The sequence below is a fragment of the Chiloscyllium plagiosum genome, chromosome 23, assembly GCF_004010195.1.
Source record: "Chiloscyllium plagiosum isolate BGI_BamShark_2017 chromosome 23, ASM401019v2, whole genome shotgun sequence".
In the NCBI taxonomy this organism is placed as follows: domain Eukaryota; kingdom Metazoa; phylum Chordata; class Chondrichthyes; order Orectolobiformes; family Hemiscylliidae; genus Chiloscyllium; species Chiloscyllium plagiosum.
Window position 1 is genome coordinate 38760494 of NC_057732.1, and position 16672 is coordinate 38777165.

At 39.3% G+C, this 16672-nt stretch overlaps 1 protein-coding gene across 1 annotated transcript in view; it reads left to right on the forward strand.

Annotated features, from left to right (window-relative positions):
• LOC122561469 (paired box protein Pax-6-like) overlaps positions 1–16672 on the forward strand; it is a 29655-nt gene that overhangs the window by 9247 nt on the left and 3736 nt on the right. Inside the window, exons 5-8 of the mRNA XM_043713212.1 lie at positions 924–1055; positions 2431–2513; positions 9150–9222; positions 12499–12596. Coding sequence (XP_043569147.1) covers positions 924–1055; positions 2431–2513; positions 9150–9222; positions 12499–12596 — 386 coding nt within the window. The remainder of the gene's footprint in view (positions 1–923; positions 1056–2430; positions 2514–9149; positions 9223–12498; positions 12597–16672) is intronic.

Consider the following 16672-nt stretch of genomic DNA (forward strand, 5'->3'; position numbering starts at 1 on the left):
ATTATGGTCACTACCTCCTAATGGCTCCTTCACTTCGAGGTCCCTGATCAATTCTGGTTCGTTGCACAATACCAGATCCAGAATTGCCTTCTCCCTGGTAGGCTCCAGCACCAGCTGTTCTAAGAATCCATCTTGGAGGCACTCCACAAAGTCTCTTTCTTGAGGTCCAATACCATCCTGATTCTCCCAGCTACCTGCATGTTGAAATCCCCCATAACAACTGTAACAACATCTTTGCGACAGGCCAATTTCAGCTCCTGATTCAACTTACATCCGACATCCAAATTACTGTTTGGGGGCCTGTAGATAACTCTCAGCTCTGTCCATACTGACTCTACATCTCCTGATTCTACGTTCCCCCGCGCAAGGGACTGAATATCGTCCCTTACCAACATGGCCACCCACCCCCTCTGCCCGTTAGTCTGTCCTTACGACAACACGTAGCCTTGAATATTCATTTCCCAGGCCCTATCCACTTGAAGCCACGTCTCAGTTATCCCCACAATATCGTATCTGCCTTTTTCCAAAAGAGCCTCAAGCTCATCCATCTTATTTCCAATGCTTCATGCATTCATGTATAATATTTTTAATTTGTTACTGCCCTCACCCTTCCCATCAACTCCTATTTCACTCAACCTTACAGCATGATCCCTTTTTGAGTGTGCAACTCTCTTTCAATACTGCTGGATTGTGTGTTCACATTCCTGTGGTAGAACTTTAAACCTCTGATGGTTGGTGTGAGAAATGGGAAAATGTATGGTTTTCAAGTTGGGTGTAGCTTTCAGAGTGGAATCAGAGAATATTGTTGAGCTTTATTCTGAATTGGTCCTGTGCTCTATTACCTTTGTGATTGCTTGATAGTTGATGCAAAAAATGTTGTGTTCTAAACACTGACCCTTATTCTTTTTGAGTTCTTCTTCCAGATCTTGGAGAACAAGAAATAGATGGAAGTTTTAACATCTTGCCGTCTGATTTTGTTGAAGATGTTCAGCCAAACTGTCAGCAAAGGAATCGAACAGTTTTCACACAAGGGCAGGCTGAAGAGTTAGAGAAAGGTATGGACCTTTCGCATTTAGGACTGGGCAAAAGTCGTTGTTGAACAAAATCTCATAGATTGTAAAGTAAATAACAAAAGTGCTCATATTGTTTCCTGCAAGTTCCCAAAAAACATATTGAAATACTACTAGAATAAAACAAAGAGCTGTGGATGCTGAAAATCTAAAACAAAAACTGCAGCTGCTGGGTACACTCAGCAGGTCTGTCACCATCTGCAGAGAGAAAGCAGAGTTATCATTTCAGGTCCAACAACCCTTCTTCAGAACTGACTGTAACTCGAAAAAGGTTGATGTATATAGAATCACAGAATCGCTACAATGCAGAAAGAGGGTATGCTGAGGATAGGGTAGGGGAGGGGGAGGAATAAATGATAGTTGGAGATGAAGCCCTGAGAGACAGAGAACAACAGTTAGATGACCGGCAGTCTGGGAGAATCAATACTTGCTAATTGGAACCATTAGTAGCTGACAATGGAATGGTCGTGGTAGCAGCCCATGTGATGACTAGGCCTGGGAAGTGGGGTTTGGGAATAAGGACATGGGAGAAGATTCTCAGGCACTAAAATGATTGAACTTGATCCTAAGTCCTGAAGGCTGCAGGGTCCCTAAGTGGACATTGAAGTGCTGTTCTTCCAGCTTGCATTGAGCTTCACTGAAGCACTACAGCAAGTCCGAGACAGAGATGTTGGCAGAGAACACTATGATGTGTTGAAGTGGCCGGCAATAGGAAATTCAGGGTCATTTTTGCAGACAGAGTATAGGTATTCTGAAGAACAATTGCCCAGTCTGTATTTTGTCTCCTCAGTGCAGAGACCACATTATGAGTGTTTACAGTAGGCTAGACTGTGAAATGTGGGTAAACCTTTGTTTCACTTGGAAGGTATGTCTTGAGCCTTGGATGGTGAGGAGGAAGGAAGTAAATGGTTAACATCTTCCTCAATTTTCAGTTTTCATGTTGATAATGTTGCAATTCTTTGAGGTTAGGCTGAGATTAATGGAGTGAGCCCAAGTCCTATCAATCCTTGATTTGTTGTGTTGGAATTATCAAGGTAATTTTGGACTGAGAAAAAGAGAAAAATCTCACAAAGGTTACAAGTCTTTGCATTCTCTATCTCAGAGAGCTGTGGATGCTCAGTCATCAGCATTTTCAAAACTGTGATCAATGGTCTTTGGATGATCGGGATTGAGGAATATGAGCAATGGGATGGGGTGTTAGATGGACTTGAGATTGAAGCACGGCCATGATTTTACTGAACAGTGTATGAGCTAATCTTGTGCAGCCATGTGGTTTACTTCTCCTGCACTTATTTCTTGCATTCTTAACGTAAGATCAGTAAGAATATACTTTTGTGTAATATTTCTGTTGTGGTTTCAGAATTCAGAAGAACACAATATCCAGATGTGTTTGCACGAGAAAACTTAGCTTCAAAAACATCTCTTCCAGAGGCTCGAATCCAGGTAAGAATTGCATCTCTATTTCCAATGAGCTGCCTTCTAATTTCTGAACATTAACTGGATGTTCTTCTCCATAAAACCTTCACCTGAAAGATCCTTGATACCATAAAGCAACCCCTTATTGATAAATATTATGGAGCTGATTCTGAGTCTGGATGTGTATCTAATGAGATGGATTGGAAACTTACCCATTGCTGCAGAAATATGGACAAGTTATTGTTTTAAACATTTAACCACATTTGAATCTTTCTGGCCACTATTATGCACATTCTGAGTCAAGTTACCAATATTTAGAACTCCTGGAATTTAAACTTAAGTGGCAGAACAATTCTGTAAAGAAAAAAAATCACAGGAGAGATATCATATGGAAATTTAATACTACTTTTTAAAAATAATTTTGTGGACAATTTCATTTCCTAGTTACAAAATATTGAAAAAGCAAAACAAAAGGCTATTTGATTAACATTCAGGAATCATCCAATCAGACAATAAAAGTTTATATGCATTTTGGTTGGAATAGAAAGGTGATGAATACGATATGAGATTGTGTCTTCATCAATAGTTAATCTTTACCTTTTATAGTACCACAGATTCAAAATTGAATGTGAGGGAATTAAAATGGTGAGCAAAGTTGGTTTCATTGCCCAAATGTTTTGAATTTACAGTTTCACTTCCAGGGTTGGGAATGATGAAAAAGTAATCAAAGGAGTAAGGGAATAGGCCAGTAGATATGACTAGAACTATTTGCAGCTATGGAGGCTAAAATCGGAAGTGGATTGACTAATCTGAATGAAATGTATCGATGCTGTAGGAAATAAATCACAGAATCATTGAATGATATAGTGCAGAAATAGACCATTTGGTCCATCATTTCTGTCCAGATTCTTTGAAAGAGCTATTCAATTATATATAATCACCATCTCTTCTCATTATCCTGCATTTACATTCTAAAATATTAATCCAAATTCATTTTGAAAGTTATTACTGAATCTACTTCCACCACCCTTTTAAGAAGTGCAGGTCATTACTGTTTAATTGCATTATATTTATTTCCTCAAATCACGTTTTTTTCTCCAGAATAACCTTGAGTCTTGTAATAACCAACTGTTGTACCATTGAAAACAATTTCTCCTTATTTCCTGTATCTAAATTCTTCAATGTTTTAAACTCCTACAACAAATCACCCCTTAACCTTTTGTGCTAAGGTGAACAATTCCAGTTTCTCTATTCTCTCCACAAAACTGAGATTTCCATTCATTTAACTTTTCTAATAAATCTCCTTTATATCTCCTCTAGGACCTTGACAGAAGGCTTTGGAGGCCAGGTCATTGAGTATATTTAAGACAGAGATAGGTTTTTGATTGACAAGGGGATCAAAGGTTATGGGAAAGAAGTAGAAGAATGGGATTGAGCCATGATTGAATGGTGGAACAGACTTGATGGGCTGAATAGCCTAATTTCTGCTCCTATGTCTTATGGCCTTATGAACATTTTTCTGAATGTGTGGCTTCCAGAATTGGCTATGATACTTCATCTGAGGTGTTACCTATGTTTTATAAAGGCTTAGCATAACTTCCTTGCTTTTGCACTCTATGCCATTATTATTATTGACAATTTTTAACATGTATGTACTTTGTTCAGTTTATCTCCTTTTTAAAATTAATTCATGCGACCTAGGCTTTGCTGGCTGGGCCAGCATTTACTGCCCATCCCTAATTGTTCTTGAGAAGGTGGTGATGAGCTGCCTTTTTGAACTGCTGCAGTCCATTTGCTGTGGGTAAACCCACAATGCTGTTAGGGAGGGAATTCCAGGATTTTGACCCAGTGACACTGAAGGAACAGCAATATATTTCCAAATCAGATTGGTGAACTTGCAGGTAATGATGTTCCCGTATATTTGCTGTCCTTATTTTTCTAGATGGTATTGGTCATGAGTTTGGAAAATTCTGTTTAAGGAGTCTTGGTGAATTTCTGCAGTGCATCTTGTAGATGGCTTACAGTACTGTTGTTATGAATGTGGAGGTGGAGGTTTGCAGATGTGGTTCCAATCAAGCAGGCTGCTTTTTCCTGGATGGCGTTATCCTCAAATGTCTTCAGTCATTTTGGAGATGCATTCACCCAAACAAGTGGGGAGTATTCTGTTACATTTCTGTCTTGTAGATGATGGACAGACTTTTAAGAGTTATGAGGTGAGTTATTTGCTCCTAGTCTGTGATTTACCCTTGTAGGCACAGTATTTATATGGCAAGACTGATTCAGTTTCTTTTCAATGGTAACATTCAGGATGTTGATAGTGGGCAATTGAGCAATGGTAAAGCCATTACATGTCAATGGGAAATGGTTAGATTATCTCTACTTGGCGATAGTCATTTCCACTTTTCAACCCAAGCTTAAATATTGTCCAGATCTTGCTGCATTTAGAGACGGACTTTCAGTGTCTACAAAATAGTAAATGGTGCTGTGCATTGTGCAATCATCATTGAACATCCCCACTTCTGAAGATGCTTGGGATGGGATACTACTCTGAAGAAACCCTGCAGAGATGCCCTGAAGCTGAAATAACTGTCCTCCAATAACCACAACCATCTTCCCTTGTACTAGATATTACTCTAGCCAGCAAAGAGTGTCACCTGATCCCAACTGATTTCAGTTTTGCAAGGTCTCCTTGAAACTCAGTCAAATGTGTTTTTGATGTAAAGAGCATTCATTTTTACCTCACCTTTGCAGTTCAGATCTTTAGTCCATGTTTGAACCAAGACTGTAATGAGATTAGGAGCTGAGTGGCCCTGGTGAACAGGTTATTGCTAAGTTGGTACTTCCTTATATCACTTTACTGATGGTTGAGGGTATATTAATGGCTCAGTAATTGACTGGGTTACATTTGTCCTTTATTGTGTATAGGACACACCTGGACAATTATCCATATTTTGGGTTGCTGTCAGCATTATAGCTATATTGGAATAGCTTGGCCAGGGTAGGAGGAAAGTTCTGGAGTTAGAGTCTTTGGTACTATTGCTAGAATGATGCCAGGCCCAGGAGCATTTGCAACATTCAAAGTCTTCAGCCTTTTCTTGTTATCAAATTAAATGAATCAAATTGGCTGAAGATTTATAATGTTGGAAAACTCTGGAGAAGGTTTAAATTTGTAAAAAAAATTGCATCTTTTGTTTCTATTCCCTCTCATTCTTCCTACCAAAACCAATCACTTTTACATCACTCTTGTTGTGATCCCAGCTGATAAAGTAATCATAAATTAAATGTTTGCTATTGGTTACGGTGGTGGCTAATCACTGAAATATATTCACATGAGGCTACAAATGTTCTGTAAGAAATCCACAAAAATGTATTACAAAAAAGAAAATAAAACAGAAGAGTTGTATTTAACAGGATATAAAGATCTGAATATAAACAACAAAGCAAAGTTTCAAACTGTTTCCCAGCAGCTTCCTTTACAGAAAATCAATCTCACATAAATATCACTGCTATCTCAACATTTTAATGATTTTAACAACATTTTAACTATTTCCAGTTTTCTTTCTGAGACTGCTGAGACATATGTATGAATTCTTTCTAATTCTAATGGCCTAAACCTCCTTCCATTTTTGACACCTTGAAAGCTTCCCTATGAATCTTATATCTTGGAGACTTTGCAAACTAAAAATCCTTGTGCTAAGATGAAAATTGTTCTCCTGAATCCTTAGCAGTTTGGTCAGAGGTGAAGAGACAATATTGTAAGCTATTACTAATCCATAATAATGTTGGACTGACAAAGAAACAATTGGCCCTGTTTTACTTCCATTTCTAAATGCATAATCAGTGCACAACACGCTGAACTCAAATTAGATTTACCCTAACTCAAACCTCATACCCTTCCACTCTGCAGTACCTATACTTAATCTTAATCCTTTTTTGAATACTAGAACAAGATCAGTATTTACTGACAATTTATTTGCCTGCAAAGTGTAGCTTGTGGCTCCTTCAGTACATAATTAAAAATATATAATCCCATGCAGGTGTGCGCTGGAAGTTGAAATAATAATATTTTTTGACAGCAGAGTTTATAATGCTCTTCCATTGGATGTGGGTGTCACTGGCAAGGCCAGCATTTATTTCTCATCCATAAATGTGCTTCAGTAGCTGGTGGTGAGCTACTTTCTTGAACTACTATGGCCCATTTGGTGTCAGTACATCTATAGTGCTATTTTGGAAGGCAGTTCCAGGACATTGATCCAGTGATAGTGAAGGAACAATTATTTAGTTCCAAATCAGGATGATGTATGGCTCGGAGAGCAACTTGCAGATGTTCTCATGAATCTGCTGCCATTATCCTTCTAGGTGGTAGAAGATTCAGGGTTGTAGAAGCAACTGCCTAAGAAATTTTCATTAACTACTACATCTTGTAGATAATACACTCTGCTGCTACTGTTCTGTATTGGTACTGGGAGTGAATGTTTAAGTTGGTGGACAGGGTGCCGACCAAGCAGATTACTTTTCCAGGAAACAATAGAGCTTCTTGAATTTTGGAACTACATTGACAAATAGACACTTTTTCCAGAAATTTTCTGATAGTGCCCTGTAGCTGCTGGACAAGGTTTGAAAAGTCAGAAGATGTTCTCTTGCAGTCACTGTATTTATGTAGCCAATTAGGTTTTTAGTCAATGGTAACCTGCCCCCAGTATTCATGAGGTACTCAATGATGATAATGCCATTGAATATCAAGTGATGGTTAGAGTCTCTATTTTGGAGGGCATGACATTGGATCAGATATTCATTATGATTCAACTTATTTTCATTACCATTGAGCTCAATGATCTAATGTGACAACTGAGGCAATATGTTTGTTGCATGTGATTTCCTAGAGTCAAAATGACAGGTGAATAACTCCAAAATGAAATCAGAAAGTGATGGAGAAACTCATTGAATAGTCATTGGACCCTAAATATTAACTCAATTTCTGTGTCCACAGGAAGGTTCTTTGGACTGAAAACATTAACCCTGTTTCTCTCTTTGCAGATGCTGCAGACCTGCTGAATTTCTCCAGCACTTTATTTTTATTTCAGATCTCCAGCATCCACAGTATTTTTTCGATTTAGATAGACATAATGACACAGTACAGAAACAGAAACTTAGGTCCAAATTGTCCATGCTGATGAGATATCTTAAATTAATCTAGTCCTATTTACCAGCATTTAGCCCACATCCCTTTAAACCCAAATATATTCATATACTCAACCAGGTACCTTTTAAATGTAATTGTACCAGACTCCTCTGGCAACTCATTCCATACACCCACCACCCTCTGTGTGAAAACGTTGCCCCTTAGGTCCCTTTTATATCTTTCCCCTCTTACCCTAAACCTATGCCCTCTAGTTTTGACTCCGCCACCCTGAGGAAAAGACCATGTCTATTCACCCGATCCATGCCCCTCATGATTTTATAAATCATCCCTTACCCTTAGATGCTTCAGTAAAAATAGCCCCAGCCGATTCAGCCTCTTCCTATAGCTCAAACTCTCCAATTCTGGCAACATCCTTGTAAATCTTTTCTGAACCATTTCAAGTTTCAGAAAATCCTCCCTATAGCAGGGAGACCACAATTGTACGCAATATTCCAAAAGTGGCCTAACCAATGTCTTGCACAGCTCAACATGACCTCCCAATTCCTTTATCCAATGCACTGACCAACAAAGGAAAGCAGATCAAATGCTTTCTTAACTATCCTATCTATCTGCAACTCCACTTTCAAGGAGCTATGAACTTGCACTCCAAGGTTTCTTTGTTCAGCAACACTCCCCAGGACCTCACCATCGAGTGTATAAGTCCTGCCCTGATTTGCTTTTCCAAAATGCAGCTTCTCTCTTTTATCTGAATTAATCTCCATCTGCCACTCTTCGGCCCATTGGCTCATCTGATCAAGATCCTGTTATAGTCTGAGGTAACTTCCTTCGCTGTCCACTATACCTCCAATTTTGGTGTCATTGCAAACTTACTAACCATACCACCTATGTTCACACCCAAACGATATATATAAATAACAAAAAGTAGTGGACTCAACACCAATCCTTGTGGCACCAATCCATTGGTCACAGGCCTCCAGTCTAAAAAGCAACCCTCCAGCACCACCATCTGTCTTCGACCTTCAAACGTTCTGTACCAAATGACTTGTTCTCCCTGTATTCCATGCAATCCAGCCTTGCTAATCTGTCTACCACGAGGAATCTTATCAAACACCTTACTGAAGTCCACATAGATTATGTCCACCACTGTTCTCATCAATCAGTCATCTTCGTTACTTCCTCAAAAATCTCAGTCAAGTTGGTGAGACACAATTTCCCATGCACAAAGTCGTGTTGACTATTTCTAATCAGTCCTTGTCTTTCCCAATATATGTAAATCCTGTCCTTCAGGGTTCCCTCCAACAACCTGCCCACTACCAATTTCAGGCTCACTGGTCTGTAGTTCCCTGGCTTTTTCTTCCCACCTTTCTTAAATAGTGGCATCATGTTAGCTGACATCCAGTCTTCTGGCACCTCACCTATGGCTATCAATGATATAAATGTTTCTGCACATAACTCCAGGTGTGTGAAGTGAAACTGAATTTGTTCTTTTTCTGATTTACACTCACTTCACCTTCACTTAGGTCTGGTTTTCCAATCGACGAGCCAAATGGAGACGAGAAGAGAAGGTGAAAAACAGAGGTGGTCTTTTAAATGGTAAGTGCACATTTCCTGCTGCAATCAGTCCCCTTTAAGGTCATCTTAACATTAAACCCATTTCTGTCTTTACCATTTACTTACTCATATTTACTTTGCAGAAATTATTTTTGTACAGTCAAATAGTCTCAGATATGATTGATGCTGACATTCACATACCACCAAGAATCTACAGGCTCTCAATAAAAGTGGACTTGATTGTGAAACTCCAGCGAGAAACAATACTTCAGGGTCCCTATTGTTTCCACTGGAGTTTCACAATCAAATCCACTTTTATTGAGAGCCAGTAGATTCCTGGTGCTATATAAATGTCAATACCAATCATATTTGAGACAATTTGACTGTATACCACAACAGAAGAGAAGTTAGTAAGTGATAATGATGGCCAGAAGTAGGAGAGAATGGGTAAACTGCGTTAAAAGTAACATGTACCATGACAGGACCAGTGTGTGGGGAAAGACAAAAAGCATGGAAGGATGTAACCAGGCTCTAAAGTTATTGAACTTTATGTTGAGTCCTGGAGACTGCAGGGTCCCCAAGCAAAATATAAGATGTTGTTCTTTGAGTTTGTACTAAGCCTTCCTAGAGCACTGCAACAAGCCAGAGACAAATGTTGGCATGGGAGCACATTGCTGTTTAGAAGTGGCAGGCAATTGTAAACTCAGGATAATTTCTACAGGTAGAACATAGATGTTCTACAAAGCAATCATCCCTCTGTGTTTCATGTCCTCAATGTGGAGGAGACCATGTATTTGTATCATACCTTGCACAATGTAACAGTGTTCTAAAGTCCTGTAGAGGCAAAAAAAAAATAACATTTTGAAAATTAATCTTCATGTAATGAACAATTAGCAGACAGTATTTTCTCACAATAATGCCTAGATAATTTATCTTGGGTAGCATGCCATAAATTGAGTTTCACTGTTCCTGGAGTCATTCCAAATGTTTTTTTTTCAGAAGTATACACAGTATCCCATTTACATGACTTTCAGAACAAGGTTGAAGACATCTGAATGAACAAAGATTTTTATTATTACAAGTACAGGAGTTGGGAGGTCATGTTGCGGCTGTACAGGACATTGGTTAGGCCACTGTTGGAATATTGTGTGCGATTCTGATCTCCTTCCTATTGGAAGGATGTTGTGATACTTGAAAGGGTTCAGAAAAGATTTACAAGGATGTTGCCAGGGTTGGAGGATTTGAGCTATAGGGAGAGGGGTGTTTTCCCTGGTGCAACAGAGGCTGAGGGGTGACCTTATAGAGGTTTACAAAATCATCAGGGGTATGGATAGGATAAAGTCTTTTCCCTGGGGTAAGGGATTCCAGAACTAGAGGGCATAGGTTTAGGGTGAGAGGGGAAAGATATAAAAGAGACCTAAGGGGAAACTTTTTCACATAGAGGGTGGTGCATGTATGTGAGCTGCCAGAGGAAGTGGTGGAGGCTGGTACAATTGCAACATTTAAAAGGCATCTGGATGGGTATATGAATAGGAAGGGTTTGGAGGGATATGGGCCAGGTGCTGCAGGAGGGATTGGATTGGGTTGGGATATCTGGTCGGCATGGACAAGTTGGACCGAAGTGTCTGTTTCCGTGCTTTACATCTCTATGACTCTAAGTAGTTAGTCTATAATTACAGGTGAATAATATAAACTATTGGCATAGTTTTATAGTTTTATAAGTAAAACTATATCACTTATAACCCCCCCCCCCCCAAACACACAGACAAAAGTAAATAAGATCAATGACCAAGGTAGAAAAACTGGAAAGTCAGTTCTGTGGTCTTTGCTTCCCAGTGCTGATGTTGAGGTAATCCTTCTTCAGATGGCCAGACCATTGGTGTTCAGTTGTCTTTCTCTGGAATTTTGCCCTGATTTGTAAAAGGCACAGAGTAGATAGTTCCCTGTACAAATCCCTGATTTATCAATTCAAAAATCACTGCTCATTGGAACTGCTTTAAGAAAAATTACTGGTTTGCTTCACATTTAAATTAATTTTTTTTCAACTGTAGTCAATAGGCAGCTACTGCTGAGAAGAACAACTGCACACTTCAATGTCTTTCTCTCTTGTCTATGCCTGTGTCTCTATAAATTGTGTTTCCAGTTCCAAACTGCAAAGTTTTAGCTGGGAAACAATTAACTTCACTTGTAAACAACACATTGACTCCTGATCATCTGCACTTTGCAGGTACGAAAACAGAGTTGACAATAGGTATCAAATTTCTTGCCGTGAAAACATACTGCCATCCTGGTAAATCCGCATTTTATAAATTAATTCTTTCTTGTTGCTGTCAACAGCTTTTAAACACACAAAAATAGAAAGATACAGTCCTTATAGTGATGTTAATTGAGGAAAAACATTGTCCATGACACTGGGGAAAACCTCCCCTAGTCTCCTTTGAATACTCCTGTGCTTGCTCGATCTTCCCTCCTGTAGACACTCCTTCTGGCAGTGATTTCATTCAATGTTGAGAATGATTACCTGGGTTATATGCTCAAGTCTAAGGATTTGGTGTTGTATCTATAACATTTTGACTCAAAACACTGTGCCACGGCGGGGAGTATTGGTGAGATCATCTGTTTCTTTACTATATGGGGATGTCAGGACATGAGCATCACATGTAGAATTTCAAGAGTACTGCAAACTGAGCCATGACTGTGAGAACATTCATCGGGCATCCACTGTCAAGGCTAAGATATAATAAATAGTCATGAGATAGGGTGGTACAGGGCTCCCATGTGGAAATGTATCCCTGGTGAGTGCCTTTAAGACATATGTAGAGCAAAAATAGGGAAGTGTGCCCCACACGAAACATCCAAGACCTTTCATACTTCCCATGCCCTCTCAGTTCATCCCTCCTCCCAGGTGTCCACGTACCCTTCATAACCATTCAGTCAGTGTCCACATTAGAAAAAAACTTTTAATCATCTAATAGGTCTGCCATATTCAAAGATAAATCCATACAACCCATTCAAAAAAAATTAAATCCTCTCAAATAGTCAATCTGTTGTAAAAATAAACTTATTTACTTGTGACATTGAAAACAGTTAACCAATTAATAATCTCTTAAAACTGTCAATCAGAATGGAAACCATCGAAACTGAAATACCAGATAGTTACTTTTTAAAAATCTGCAGATGTTTTTAATTTCTATTTCATAGTAGATTGCCTATCAATCAATGGAGTTTAGCTGTGCTTTTAATTTTTTTCAGTTAAACGGAAAGGTATATTTTTCAAAGGCAACAACATTTAAATGAATATTCTCATGTCCAACTTAGGTACCACATGTGGTTTGATGTTAAACCAACTACAAGCTTCACCTCATGGTTTTTCAACATTTCATCCATCACCAATGATTGACAGTCTGTCTCTGCAGGTAACCTTACAACTTTATTTCCATTTTTTTCATCTTTCCTTTCTGAAGTTAAGATACATTCCCAGAATGAGATACATTTCCAGCAACAATGTAACCCTTGTGAGATAACTCCACAGAGGTTGCTATCCTCTCACCAAGTTACACTTTATTTGCACATGTATAGTTGTTAACATTGGTCCAGCTTCCTCAGAGCCAACTCTCACAGTGAACAGAACCTCTGACACTTATTTTTAAAAATGTCAGCCAGGGCTCCCTGATTGGACCAGATTAACAATGCCATCAGGGAATTCATATTCTATAAGCTCCACCTGTTTAACCTCATTACACTCACTACGTTTTGTAATCTTGAAAAATTTCAAGCCTAGACAGTCTTTCTGTAGATTGTTTTTTTGTGGTGGTATCATAAACAAGTCTTATCTATTCAACAATGTCAATTAAAAGTCAGAATTTTATTTTTCAGATTCTTGAGTCTGAAGTCAGTTGTAGGCCAGACTGAGTAAGGATGGTGGTTTCCTTCCCTACATTGGTGAACCTGATGGGTTTTTCCTGACTATTGACAATGCTTTCATGGTCATCATTAGACTCTTATTTCCAGACATTGAATTAAAATTCCATAATCTGCCACGATTGGATTCAAACCGGGATTCCTAGTCTAGAAGTAATACCAGTAGGCCATTTCCTCCCTCTTACCTACCCTGACTGTTTGATCAGACCATACAAAGGCACAACCCAAATTAGATACAGAGAAAGGCTTTCTCTACACTGTCCAATCAAACAGTTAGGGTAGGTACAAGGGAAGAAATGGTCTACTGGTATTATTGTGAGACTATTAATTCCAGTTTGAATCCCACTGTGGCAGATTATGGAATTTGAATTCAATGTCTGGAAATAAGAGTCTAATGATGACCATGTAAGCATTGTCAATTATCAGGAAAAACAGTTGTGCCTTGCCATGAAGTGCTGAGTACAACTAGCTTTTGATGTTCAAAGTAGAACATTTCCATTTCCCAATGTTAATGTCCTTTACACATTGGTTCCAGGACTTCATTGGAAAATATAGTATTATTGCTGATTTGTAGTTATAATTTTATATGCAGTTATATTTGTGGATATTAGGGTCAGAAAAAAGTCATTCAACCTCTCAACCCTCTCTTTTAGAAAATGGTTGATTTATTGCACAACTTCAGTTTTCTATCTTCGCTGTAGATTCTTTACCTGGTCAAAAATGTATGGATCTCTCAACCTTGAAAGCCCCAACTGTCACCAAGTATCCACAGCTTTTTGGGGGAGTAAATTCTAGCTTTCCATTAACTTTATGTGCAAAAATGCTTATAGACTCAGATATTAACAGCACAGAAGGAAGCCATTTAGTCCATTGTGTGCATACTGGTCAAGACTCTGACTATAATCATCGCATTTTCCAGTTTGTGGCCCATAGCCTTGGAGGCCATGGCAACAGAAGTGAATATCGAAATACAGCTTAAATGTTATGAGAGTTTCCAATTCAACCATCCTTTCAGCCAGACTCCCACCAACCTCAACATGAAAACATTTCTACTCAACTTTCCTCTTAGAGTCATAGAGTCATAGAGATGTACAGCATGGAAACAGACCCTTCGGTCCAACCCGTCCATGCCGACCAAATATCCTAACCCAATCTAGTATCACCTGCTAGAACCCGGCCCATATCCCTCCAAACCCTTCCTATTCATATACCCATCCAAATGCCTCTTAAATGTTGCAATTGTATCAGCCTCCACCACATCCTCTGACAGCTCATTCCATACACGTACCACCCTCTGCGTGTAAAAGTTTCCCCTTAGGTCTCTTTTATATCTTTCCCCTCTTACCCTAAACCTATGCCCTCTAGTTCTGGACTCCCCGACCCCAGGGAAAAGANNNNAGTGGCCTGACCAATGTCCTGTACAGCCACAACATGACCTCCCAACTCCTGTACTCAATATTCTGACCAATAAAGGAAAGCATACCAAACACCTTCTTCACTATCCTATCTACCTGCGATTCCACTTTCAAGGAGCTATGAACCTGCACTCCAAGGTCTCTTTGTTCAGCAACACTCCCTAGGACCTTACCATTAAGTGTATAAGTCCTGCTAAGATTTGCTTTCCCAAAATGCATGACCTCGCATTTATCTGAATTAAACTCCATACTTTACATCTATAGTTATTGACCGTCAAATAATGAAAATTGTATAGACCAATACACCCTATCTATGCCCCTTATAATGTTATACACTCCTATCAGGTCCACTCTCAGTCTTCACTGCTCCAATGGAAACCTTTCCTTCTAGCCCCAGCTCAGACAGCATGTTGGTAGATCTTACCTGCATCCTTTCTTGTGCAATCATATACTTCCTCAAATATGGTGACCAGAATTGCATATATTACCCCAGTTTTGGCCAAACCAACATTGTATACAGTTCCAACATAACATTGAACTGCTCCTTGTTGCTGTATTCTGTGCTTCTGCTAATAAAGACAAGTACTTGTGTGCTTTCTACCTGTTCTGCTGCCTTTAGGTATCTGTGGATATGCACATTGAGGTGCCTCAGATCTTCAGTACTTTCCAGCATCCTAGCATTCATAACGTAATCTCTTGCCTTGTTTGCTCTCCCCAAGTGCATTACCTCACACTTTTCCAGGTTGAATTATGTTTTCCACTGCTCTGCCTAGCTGAGAAGTCCAACCCTATATTTCTGCAGCTATCCTCCTCAATACTTATCACCTGATCAATTTTCACGCCATTGACAAACTCCTTGATCATTTAAGTCCCCATCATTAACGTGCACATTAATATAATGATTATTCTGAACACTTATTTCTCTAGTTTTCTAATATATTGCTAGATTTGTTATATTTTTATTTTTCTCATTCTTTCCCTGGCTACCTTGGTACCTAAGATGGGTCCGTAAGTGGCGACTGGTAACTTTTCACTGTACTCATGAGAGTACATGTGACAATAAAACTAATTGTAATTGTAATTCTAATTCATTGAAAACAGCAAGGGCCTCAGCACCAAAATTTGCATAACCTCACATGAAACAAACTTTCAGTCACAGAGACTTCCCACTACTATTGCCTTCTGCTTCCTGCCTCTCAGCCAATCTTCGATCCAATGTACTACTTTGCCTTGAATCCCATGGGCTCTTACTTGACCAGTTTGCCATAAGCAGTTTGCTTATCAAAAGCCTTTTGTAGATCACATCAAAATGCATTACCTTCAAAATCTATTAACAAAAGAATTTGCATTTGATCTTCCCCAAACAAATCCATGCTGACTCTCCCCGATTAATCTGTATTCTGACATGTAGAATTCTTTCCCAATGAAGTTTTATTCATGGTCCAGCATATTCTTTCCTATAGCTCCCCTAAATCTAACTGCATATGATCACTATCTTCAAATTGCCCCCCTTTTTAGAACAAGGGAAGTCAAGAAAGACAACTGTATCAATGAGGCATAAAACTCAGAAAGGGATCATGCTGTAAGGTTGAGTGAAATAGGAGTTGATGGGAAGGGTGAGGGCAGTAACAAATTAAAAATACTATACATGAATGCACGAAGCATTAGAAATAAAATGGATGAGCTTGAGACTCTTTTGGAAATTGGCAGATATGATATTGTGGGGATAACTGAGACGTGGCTTTGAGTGGACAGGGCCTGGGCAATGAATATTCAAGGCTACACGTGCTGTCGTAAGGACAGACTGACGGGCAGAGGGGGTGGGGTGGCCTTGTTGGTAAGGGATGATATTCAATCCCTTGCTTGGGGGGACCTAGAATCAGGGGATGTAGAGTCAGTGTGGATAGAGCTGAGAAATTCTAAGGGTAAAAACACCCTCTTGGGAGTTATCTACAGGTCCCCAAACAGTAGTCTGGATGTCGGAAGTAAGTTGAATCAGGAGCTGAAATTGGCCTGTCGCAAAGATGTTGTTACAGGTGTTCTGGGGGATTTCAACATGCAGGTAGCTGGGAGAATCAGGATGGTATTGGACCTCAAGAAAGAGACTTTGTGGAGTGCCTCCAAGATGGATTCTTAGAACAGCTGGTGCTGGAGCC